Source organism: Leucopleurus acutus (assembly GCF_964270905.1).
Source record: "Leucopleurus acutus genome assembly, chromosome: 2".
In the NCBI taxonomy this organism is placed as follows: domain Eukaryota; kingdom Metazoa; phylum Chordata; class Mammalia; order Artiodactyla; family Delphinidae; genus Leucopleurus; species Leucopleurus acutus.
In genome coordinates, this window is record NC_139143.1 from 116,968,008 (window position 1) to 116,980,576 (window position 12,569).

Genomic DNA, 12,569 nt, shown 5'->3' on the forward strand with positions numbered 1-12,569 from the left:
CCTTTATCACCTCCATTATTAGCCACTGATCCACGTGAACTATTCCCTTGGGAATTACTTCGTCCCAGAACATCTCCTACCAATGCTTCTTCTTTTTTGCTTTCTGCTAGCCCCTGACATGTGGAACAGATAGCAATTCTTACCAAGTAGAAGTGGAAGGGGGACATGGCACTTGAGAAAACTCTTCCTGCTGTCTGGGAAATGACTTTCTGGGGCATGGCTTTGGGCGGTGCTTATACGTATGAAACAGGATTTTAATGAGATAAGCTACGTGAACTTCTTCTGAAAATGGCTAAGAACTATTATTTATGACTTAGGATATGGCTGTATAGACATAAAGGCAAGGAATTATAACTGAAAATAGGCATGATAAAAGAGCATCAGGCCACTCAGCTCAGCTAGTTAGGAAACAAGCATCCTCTTAAGTTTGTATGTTTAAAACTTTGGCCAAACAGGTAGTTTTGTACCAGTGGAAAAATATGTTCTGTAGTTGCAGACTCCAGCTTTAACCCTAGTCAGTCATCTGAGCTGTTCCTCAGGAGGGCTCAGATGGAAGAGTAGAAAACCCATCTTCCCCCCAGGAAACTAAACTATCATTGACCCGTTAGAACATAATCTTCCTAGGAAGAGAAGAGCAGATTTGGTAGGATTCTGCAATGTTATATGGCGATCAAAAGGGAAAAAATATAATCTGAGCAGCAGGTTGGTAAGAAACCTTATTCTTGCCATGTCAGCATGTATGTACGACGGCAAGGGAGACAAACCAGGCACATTTCCTTACACCCACACTCTGTATAGCCTAGGATGAATGAACAGTAAGAATAGCTAAAAGAACAAGTGCATACTCAGAACTTTTGAAAGGAACCTTGTCAACTGGCTAGACAAAGCCTAAATGGAAGATGATGAAGCTGAAGGAGGGCTGAATAGCCTTTGGGAAGCATTAACGCTTTGAGATTTCTGCTTCATACCAGATTTAACACTTCTAGTTAATCAGCAGTCTCACAGGGGGAACAAAGATATCTTATACAGTCAACCTATGGTTGGATGAATCTGTGGATACGGAAATTGCAAATAACAAGGGAGGACTGTACATATTTATTCTGGACTCTCTTATCCCTAAAGTGTTCATAGAAAGCTTCAAATCCTTCTAGGAGTAAGTTCCCATTGTCTTGTTTCAAAAACAGTGAATGACCTGTTGGTATTTATTGGTCCCACTGATAATGATGTTAAGAATAAAAGATTTTTTAAATAATTATTTATCTCTTAAAAAGAACATTCATCTATTAAAATGGCCCAAATTTTAAAAAGGGGGGAGTGTGGTCCAACAATACCGAAGGCTGGTCAGGATACACAGCAACTGGAACTCTCGTGCACTTTTGGTGAGACTGCAAAATAATAAAGCCACTTGGGAAAACAGCTTAGCCGTGTCTTACAGAGCTACCATACAATCCAGCAATCCCACTTCTAGGTCCTCCCCAAGAGAAATGAAGACATTATGTCCACACAAAACCTGTATGCAAATGTTTTGACAACTTTATTCATAATCACCAAAAGCTGGAAACAACCCAAGTATCCAGGAACTGGTAGATGGACAGTAAGGATGGTGGTGCCTCCTTCCTTACTACTCAGTAAGGAACTAACTACTGATACACGCATCAAATTGGATGAATGTCAAAAGCATTATGCTCAGTGAAAGAAGCCAGGTTCAAAAGCCTTGGTGACTGACTAGATATATGTGGCAAAGAAAAGGGTTGTTCAAGATGACTCTGAAGTTTCTTGCTTGGGTGTCTTGATAAATAAAAATGGGTAAACTTCCCAAAAGAGAACATTGGAGGCAAAGAGAGAATCTTGAGCAATGCCTTATTAGGACCTGGGAATAAGGAGGGCCAGCACAGAGTCAGACAGGGAGAAGAAAACACCAGTAAGACAACATGGGAACTGAACGAAGACAGAGTTTTAAAAGAGCTTAACACAGCTCTGTGTGAGTCACAAACTAACTGCTTCACCTACATTATCATATTTAATCCTCACAACCACCCATGGAGTAGTTACTTTAATTATCCTCATTTTACAAATGGGGAAACTGAAGATCTGAAGTCATGTGGCTGAGACTGCTGAGCTGGGAAGGAACTGAGGGGGATTTAACTAGAAATCTGACTTGAGAGATTACTCCTTAGCATCTACAGGATCAATGCTACAGGAAGAGCTAGTAATACAAATCAATAAAAAGCCAACTCTAGCATATTACTTGCAATGATTAAAATAATTTTTAACATGTTTCTACAGTGTTTGTGACATATTTGTTGAAAGTTGTAGAAAGTGGTGCAAACTTCAACTGGTTCAGCAGATACGTACAAGGCAAAAGGGACAATCTCACATGAATCTACATACTACCAAACTTGTCCTGACATATCTGTTTCTTTACTGATTTACCTCAATTGTTCTGAAAAAGACAACAGGGGTGATACAGAGAAACCAAAATGATGGTGATGAAAACCCATACTCATTCCTGAGGATGACCACAAAGGTACACACCTGACGTGGACCTGAATAAAACTGACTGTTGGATCAAGAATAATTTCCAAATATCTTTCTAAGACCGGATGCTGACATATGACCCTAGGTAGCTAGATCATAAAAAATCTCAGCAGAGTCTGATCAAAAACAGCATTAAAATAGTTTTCTTTTAGCTGGACATTATCCTTTATAAAGGAAAATGTTCTGAAAAAGGTTTTTGAAAGAGATGTTCAAATGTTTTTCTTTTGTATAAAATTTGAAGAAAATCAAAATGGGAGTGATAGATGCTGCTGATAAATGAGTGGTATAGATTTAAAAGGGAGAATAATCTATAATATTTTCACTGTTTATAATGAACCATAATGAAGTGATAATAATAGTAAAAAAGGGGGTTTCAGTGAACTCACTGAGGACAAGAACTGCAACTTATTCAACTTTATATTGCCTGCACCCTAGGACAATTTGAAAATGTCTAACCTACACAATGTTTTTCCACTGGAAAATTTCTAAATTTATGATGTTAGCATATCTGCATTATTTTAAAATGGTTTGTTCACCAATTTAAAAAAACCAGTAATTAAACACTGAAGGGAAAAATGGAAGGAAGAACTAGGAAATGTGCTTAAAAAAATAAGGATAGAGTTAAGACAAAAAGGAATAAGACAGGACAGGAATACAAATATGTAACAAGAAGATATTTTTGTTATTATTCTAAAGTTCTGAATAAAAACAGATAAACCAAAACAGATAACTGTAACCAAAACACAGCATGAGCCGATATCAGCTTGCAAATAAAATGTGTGCTTCTTAGTGATCAGTCTAAATTAGAAACCACTTTTAATACTTTATTTAATACTTTATCTTACTGCCTGGGTTTCCTGGGGTATCCTGGGTTTGTACTCTCTTTAGTGTTTCTGCTAAGGCAATTGAAAAGCTATGTGACTAAATATCTCTTTCATCAAATTTGACGGTTTTCTCCTGAAGGCAAGTATTTTAATGGACTCCACAAAGTACTACACCAGTCAAGAATATGTTTTAAACAATAAAATATTTAAAAAATTGGTAAAGTGATGTTCCTTTCCTCTTCCTTACTCATTCGTGGTGAGTATGACAAACTAAAAATTATTTTAAAAGATAGTAGTTACATCTAAAATAGTTGGTGACTATATACATCAAAATACATTTCTGCCTGTTGATTTTTTTAAGGTATTTGTTTAACATCTTGTAAAGGTCTATTAAAGTTTTTCACAATACATATTGCTTCCAAAAAAATGAAACACATTAGGAAAATATTCAAACCCTTAAATGTTCATGTTAATATTTAAAAAATGAGATTAATCTTTCCAAGAACCTTTATATTTTTTTAACTGCAAAAACCCTAGCATACACCAGAACTTCATTCTAAGTGTAAGGCTTTTGCCCAAAGCAAAAGCACTCAATGTATTATTTTAATAATGAAAACCTCAAGTATGAGAAACCAAGCTGTGTGTGCAAAAAAAATAAATCATTTAGGTGAAAAGGTAACAAACATTCAATTGAAGGATAATGCAGCCCTGAGGGAAAATATGCATATGAATGAAGTTTATGAAATTGGTCCAATGCCTCTGTAAAGAAAAAATAATTAGTTTATCTTAAAGCTGCCTATAAAATGTTTTCAATATTGCTGTATGAATTATTTATAGAAAAATGTACATCTAACTTTAAAGCAACCACTTTGCTGTAAGATGTTGAGTGCTGTGGAAGAAACTAGCAATAAGAATATATTGTTCTATGTATGTAATATTTGGGAGACTCCTTTTAATTACGGGCTTTTCAAAAGAGTTCAGATTTATTATCAATGTGAATCAGTAATATTTCATTCAACTCCTTTTCAAATTTGAGAAGTTAAAATGACAGTGGGATATCAATTACAGTTTTGGATTTTACACAGAATGCTCGTTCAAGTGGACAAATACATGAGGGTGTTATTACTTTGAAGTCATGACTGCTACTGCAATGAATGAGCAAACATGTCTAAGCTTCAATAATTTAAAAAACTATTTTTAATGTTTTTGAAGTTAGTGCAGAGTTTTATTAGGGAAAAGATCTGCATTTGAGGTTTTCCTATAATGATACTCAATGTGTTACATAAAACGTTTAAATGGGTTCACCAAGCCACATATGCTTACAGAATATTCCTTTTGACCAGTTTTCTGATTAGTGCTTAAAGCGGCACAGACTCTAGGGGGAGCCCCATAGTGCTTGGATACTATATGTAAGCCTGTTGTTTTATGAACTTTTCTTCAGAGAGTTATGATAGGAATACCTTGATCCCATGCCTCCCCAAAAACATGGAAAATGAGAGTTAGTTATGTCCAGATTCAGGCAAATCATATAAAGGAAAATCACTTAAAAAAAAGTGTCTTTAAGGAAATCAAAAAATACCTAGAAACAAATGACAATGAAAATACAACGACCCAAAACCTACGGGATGGAGCAAAAGCAGTTCTAAGAGGGAAGTTTATAGCAATAGAATCCTACCTCAAAAAACAAGAAACATCTCAAACAACCTAAACCTACACCTAAAGCAATTAGAGAAAGAAGAACAAAAAAACCCCAAAGTTAGCAGAAGGAAAGAAATCATAAAGATCAGATCAGAAATAAATGAAAAAGAAATGAAGGAAACAATAGCAAAGATCAATAAAACTAAAAGCTGGTTCTTTGAGAAGATAAACAAAATTGATAAACCATTAGCCAGACTCATCAAGAACAAAAGGGAGAAGACTCAAATCAATAGAATTAGAAATGAAAAGGGAGAAGTACAACTGACACTGTAGAAATACAAAGGATCATGAGAGATTACTACAAGCAACTACACGCCAATAAAATGGACAACCTGGAAGAAACGGACAAATTCTTAGAAAAGCACAACCTTCCGAGACTGAACCAGGAAGAAATAGAACATTTAAACAGACCAATCACAAGCACTGAAATTGAGACTATGATTAAAAATCTTCCAACAAACAAAAGCCCAGGACCAGATGGCTTCCCAGGCGAATTCTATCAAACATTTAGAGAAGGCCTAACACCTATCCTTCTCAAACTCTTCCAAAATATAGCAGAAGGAGGAACACTCCCAAACTCATTCTATGAGGCCACCATCACCCTGATACCAAAACCAGACAAAGATGTCACAAAGAAAGAAACTACAGGCCAATATCACTGATGAACATAGATGCAAAAATCCTCAACAAAATACCAGCAAACAGAATCCAACAGCACATTAAAAGGATCCTACACCATGACCAAGTGGTGTTTATCCCAAGAATGCAAGGATTCTTCAATATACGAAAATCAATCAATGTGATACACCATATTAACAAATTGAAGAATAAAAACCATATGATCATCTCAATAGATGCAGAAAAAGCTTTTGACAAAATTCAACACCCATTTATGATAAAAACCCTCCAGAAAGTAGGCATAGAGGGAATTTACCTCAACGTAATAAAGGCCATATATGACAAACCCATAGCCAACATCATTCTCAATGGTGAAAAACTGAAAGCATTTCCACTAAGATCAGGAACAAGACAACGGTGTCCACTTTCACCACTATTATTCAACATAGTTTTGGAAGTTTTAGCTACAACAATCAGAGAAGAAAACGAAATAAAAGGAATCCAAATCAGAAAAGAAGTAAAACTGTCACTGTTTGCAGATGACATGACACTATACATAGAGAATCCTAAAACTGCTACCAGAAAACTACTAGAGCTAATCAATGAATTTGGTAAAGTAGCAGGATACAAAATTAATGCACAGAAATCTCTTGCATTCCTAGACACTAAAGATGAAAAGTATGAAACAGAAATTAAGGAAACACTCCCATTTGTCACTGCAACAAAAAGAATAAAATACCTAGGAATAAACCAACCTAAGGAGACAAACTACCTGTATGCAGAAAACTATAAGACACTGATGAAAGAAATTAAACACGACACAAACAGATGGAGAGATATACCATGTTCTTGGATTGGAAGAATCAACATTGTGAAAATGACTATACTACCCAAAACAATCTACAGATTCAATGCAATCCCTATCAAACTACCACTGGCATTTTTCACAGAACTAGAACAAAAAATGTCACAATTTGTGTGGAAACACAAAAGACCCCAAATAGCCAAAGCAATATTGAGAAAGAAAAATGTAGCTGGAGGAAGCAGATTCCCTGACTTCAGACTATACCACAAAGCTACAGTAATCAAGACAGAATGGTACTGGTACCCAAACAGAAATATAGATCAATGGAACAGGATAGAAAGCCCAGAGATAAACCCATGCACATATGGTCACCTTATCTTTGATAAAGGAGGCAAGAGTATACAATGGAGAAAAGACAGCCTCTTCAATAAGTGGTGCTGGGAAAACTGGACAGCTACATGTAAAAGAATGAAATTAGAACACTCCCTAACACTGTATACAAAAATAAACTCAAAATGGATAAAGACCTAAATGTAAGGCCAGGCACTACAAAACTCTTAGAGGAAAACATAGACAGAACACTTTACTACATAAATCACAGCAAGATCCTTTTGACCCACCTCCTAGAGTAATGGAAATAACAACAAAAATAAACAAATGGGACCTAATGAAACATAAAAGCTTTTGCACAGCAAAGGAAACCATAAACAAGACGAAAGGACAACCCTCAGAATGGGAGAAAATATTTGCAAATGAAGCAACTGACAAAGGATTAATCTCCAAAATTTATAAACAGCTCATGCAGCTCAATATCAACAAAACAAACAACCCAATCCAAAAATGGGCAGAAGACCTAAACAGACATTTCTCCAAAGAAGATATACAGATTGCCAACAAACACATGAAAGGATGCTCAACATCACTAATCAGAGAAATACAAATCAAAACTACAATGAGGTATCACCTCACACCAGTCAGAATGGCCATCATCAAAAGATCTACAAACAATAAATGCTGGAGAGGGTGTGAAGAAGAGGGAACCCTCTTGTACTGTTGGTGGGAATGTAAATTGATACAGCCACTATGGAGAACAGTATGGAGGTTACTTACAAGACTAAAAATAGGACTACCATACAAATCAGCAATCCCACTACTGGGCATATACGCTGAGAAAACCATAATTCAAAAATTCATGTACCACAATGTTCATTGCAGCTCTATTTACAATAGCCAGGACATGGTAGTGACCTAAGTGTCCATTGAAAGACAAATGGGTAAAGAAGATGTGGCACATATATACAATGGAATATTACTCGGCCATAAAAAGAGACGAAATTGAGTTATTTGTAGTGAGGTGGATGGACCTACAGACTGTCATACAGAGTTAGTCTGACTGTCATACAGTAAATCAGAAAGAGAAAAATAAAGACTGTATGGTAACACATATATATGGAATCTAAAAATAAAATGGTTCTGAAGAACCTAGGGGCAGGACAGGAATAAAGATGCAGATGTAGAGAATGGACTTGAGGACACGGGGAGGGGGAACAGTAAGCTGGGATGAAGTGAGAGAGTGGCATGGACATATATACACTACCAAATGTAAAATAGATACCTAGTAGGAAGCAGCTGCATAGCACAGGGAGATCAGCTTGGTGCTTTGTGACCACCTAGAGGGATAGGGAGGGTGGGAGGGAGATGCAAGAGGCAGGAGGTATGGGGATATATGTACACGTATAGCTGATTCACTTTGTTATAAAGCAGAAACTAATACACCATTGTAAAGCAATTATACTCCAATAAAGATGTTAAAAAAAACCCAAAAACGCCATTCACTCAGAAAAAGAAAAAAGTCTCCTTAGAATATATCTCATTTTTAAAGCTAAAACAAGGTAGCCCAAGGGGAAATGTGTCTTGGCTGAGAAGCAGACACTTTAGGGCACCAATAACTGAGTAGTGGCTCCTTCGCTTTCTCTGTTCTCAGTCAGTGACGTGGTAAGTCATACTCTGATTGGCCTCTAGCTTAAAACTTGGGGCTCTCCTAAAATAGTGTCATTTGACTGTACAGGAAGCAGAAATATAATAATAAGAAATAACTTTAAAGGGCATTACCTAAATTTAATCTACCTTGAATTTCTAAAATTAGTTTGACAATGATCGATTTATGAACACTAGAGGGCAGTATAATACTAGAAGGTATATTTAAATTACATATCTAAAAGTGGCAAACACAAGCCAGTACGTTTTTTTAACATCAGAATCATAATAATTTAATAAATTGATTCCTTTTTAGGTTGCTAAAGTACAAAGCATTCTTTCGTGTATCATTTTAGATATAACTTACTTTGCAAAATCCAAATAAGAAATGTGCCCATGATAAAACCCTGGTTTCATCTCTTTCCAGGAAGTTATATTCTTTACAAAGCGCACCTAAAAAAGGAGAACATACTCATTATTTAAGTACAATTTAAAGAAAATGAAGTTTGGTGATAGCAAAATACTTTTCATTTAGACATTCAAAAGCAATCACACCACTTTGACGATTATAGAGCTTGAAATACAGGCTTCAACTAAGGAAAGCAGTGACCTGTAATTGCTAATTCATCATAGAGAAGCTACTATCACCACACTCAGAAAAGAGTGAAAGAGGATCCTGAAAACAAAACTGCACAAGGCAACCATTTACGACACAGTAGAGTGAGTACATTTATATGAGGAGGGGAAGGGAGGGGAGGGGAGGGGAGGGGAAGGGAGGGGAGGGGAGGAGAAGGGAGGGGAGGGGAGGAGAAGGGAGGGTGGGTACCAACTCCCAAGCTGAAGCAGGCAGCACTTCAGTATGGGGATAGTCTATGCAAATCTGTTTTCTTCTCAGAGACTTGTTATTCATAAAAATTCTCATTTATTAATGACTCAACAAATATCAACTAATCCTTAATCCAAATGATTAAAGAAAGGATGAGAAACAGAAGCCTTGAAAGAGCTAAGAGCAGATATCATAAGCTTGAGCAGATATCATTAACTTGTTGATAAAAAAGCTTAATGAAATTAGAGGTGTGATACACATAAAATTTTTAAGATATCTAAATATTACTATTTTACTCTATTGGAATTAAAAGTGTACAAAAGATTAGTTAATATAAAAATTATTTAACTGTAAATATATTATTAAAATGTTTAAAACTGGTTAATATAGAACTTTATAAACCAGCTGCAAGGCAGTGATACATAATTTCTCAAAGAAAAATGGTATAAATTTCTAATAGGAAAATCTCTGCATGATCAACAGTAGGTGGTTGAGAATCTCTTCTGGAGACTAGAAACAGGGTGGGGATGGGTGAGGGGTTGGGGGCCCAGTGCCCCCTGCTGCACTGAAAGCATCTGCAAGCTGTGACCTCAGCCTCTAACACACAGGACTGTCAATCACATACTTTTGACAATTTATCAATCTTTCATTTACGTTTTAGAATAGAGTTAGTCACATGGAGATATTCTGGCACACTTCTTACCAGGTCAGTCAATAAGTTAATAGCCATGAATGATGGCTACCTCCTGGATAAGGCCCATTGGTAAGGACAGAGTAGGGAAACAGTGCAGAAGCAACCTTATGTCGGAGGATGTGAACTAAGGAAAAATGGAAGATTCTGGAAGTAGAATTTATTTTTTAGGGGAAGCATCAATAACTCATATACTAAGAGAAATAATGGAGTTTTTAGAAGGGAAATGAAATGAATCTTATGTTATTATCTTACACACACACATCCTTAACATCTGAAAATTGGATGTAGATAACAAAATTATTTTGCATTAGAGAATACACAATTATATTTTTGCAGATATTTGCAGTTTTTCCCCACCAAAACAGAAGAGCCAAACAAATGTGTGATTTGAGATTACCAGGTTCTTTCCTCTCTCTTCTTCAAGTAAGGCATCAAATAGAATAAAAATATCAAGTGACAAGTGAAAAAGAAACAGAAAATAAAAAATTACATAACCCATAAACTGAATCCTTAAAAAAATTTACATGTTGAATATGAAAAATCCTTATACTTTTCACTTAATGGTAAATTAAACAAGCTTTCGATTCTATGAAAATCAGTTTCAGTATTTCAGCACCAAATGAGGGAGAAATAGAAGGCAAAGAGAATAGGAATGGTAGGTGATGGTTCAAGGGTGCTTAAGACATATTTACAACTCAGCTCTATTTTCCAGAAGCTGATTTAATATGGATGTGATGGTGTAAGAGGGAAATGAAAGGAGATGCCAGATTGAAGTCTGACAAAACTGTGCTATATAAGCCAAATGTTAGAGGATCATAGTACACTGTGATGAAAGACTTAGGTGTAAACTTCAAGTATCCTTTTTTCCTCCACCCTTCGAAAGAACAGTCAAGATCAAACTAAATCCTCCTAAAGACACACTTCATCTGCCATGTGTCCTTCGATGTGAGGTGAAGAGCCCAGGAAGCTGGATGAGATCTGGACTGCTGCCGGGCTTCCCAAACTCAACGTGCAAATGAATCATCTGGGACTCTTGTTAAAACACAGATTCTGATTCAGAAGGTCTGGAGTGGGGCCCAAGTTTCTGGACTTCTAACAAGTTTCCACGTGATGGCCAGGTCAATGGGCCACACCAAGGAACACGACTTTAACGTGTGTGGGCCCAGGACCTAGCTCTTGGTTTTATCAACGTGAAGCTTGTTTCCGCAGCACCTGCAAAGGAGGCCTGAGGTCTACAGAAGCTCTTTAGCAAGGATATATTCTCATAGTCACTGCTTTTGTGATATGGAAAAAAGTATACTGAAATAGAACAATTTTTTAAAGAATATCTTATAAGCTACCACAATATATAAAAAAGAATGGGGGACGGGAGCAGAATGACCCTGGTACTCAGTCTTCTCCATCTACCCACACACAGTGATGCCGGAAGCACGTCAGAACCAAAGCATGCCAAGAAACACAGTATAAAAAGTAACAAAATAAGTAAAAGGGTTATGCCTCCAGGTGGACTCAGGGAACAGAACAGAACAAGGCATGAATCTTCTACTGCTGTCACCAAACTCAAACTCTCTTGTTTATAGAATCAGCATTTTAGAGGTGAAAGGGCCAAGGATATCCTGTACTCGTTATTTTATAGATAAAGAAACTGAAGCCCAAGAACTATATACCTCAGATTTTGGTCCAATCATCCTTCTATACCACTAGCTAATTTCGTTAATCTATTATTGTCCAATTTAAACAAGGGAGGGGGGAACCAGAAGGATTTGAAAGAAGAGCAGACAGATATCGTTTGTACTATAATTCTGATCAACAAACTTGAACACTGAGAATTTCAGGCTTTATCCACTGCTCAGGAAACCCCTGAGATCCAGTCATTCAAAACTCCTCAACCTCTAAGATCTCAAAGCTCTGTTGATATATCTCTCTCAATTGTTTATTTTCCTCATTACATTCATTATAATCTCAACTTCCAATCCGCCCTGCTCACTACTCTCATATTGCTCATACTGAATAACCCTTTTTCAACAATGCCCGCTGACTTACTCTTGCCTTTTCATTGTCTTGGGTAACCTCAGGGGTTGAACACTGCTGGTCAAACCTAAGAGATCCAGTCTAAATGACTCTGTAGGACTTTGAATTTTATTTTACTAAATTAATTCTGACATAAATTCAGTGGGTTATTCTCTACACTATATTATTGCTGTCTCCAAAACCCACAGAATCTTTCTCTAATCTCCAGCTGAGAGAATACTGAAGGCTACGTACTTAATATATATGTATATGTATGTTTTTTCTTTCATCTCATCAACATTTAACTCAGGCAATCTGCTAAAGTCTCATTAATAAAGCTGTGGCTGATTTACAATTTGCAATAAATCAAAAAGATGCTGAGCTGAGATTTACTTCACAGGAAAGAAAAAAGTGCTAAGCAAACAAATGTTGTCAATAAGTTAAAGTGGTGGTTCACACTAATCTGGAGAATGGTCTGAGCATTTAGAAGTGTCACTTACATACAACTGAAATTCTACACCATCCTAATCTCCTCTTCAAAAGTGATCTGCAAGGACATAACGATCTAATTAATCCTCT

General features: G+C 36.4%; 1 protein-coding gene across 1 annotated transcript in view; it reads right to left on the reverse strand.

Annotated features, from left to right (window-relative positions):
• The window catches only part of HS2ST1 (heparan sulfate 2-O-sulfotransferase 1), a 186,260-nt gene that overhangs the window by 24,522 nt on the left and 149,169 nt on the right, over positions 1 to 12,569 (reverse strand). Inside the window, exon 3 of the mRNA XM_082834721.1 lies at positions 8,828 to 8,913. Within this exon, the coding sequence (XP_082690847.1) occupies positions 8,828 to 8,913 (86 nt within the window). The remainder of the gene's footprint in view (positions 1 to 8,827; positions 8,914 to 12,569) is intronic.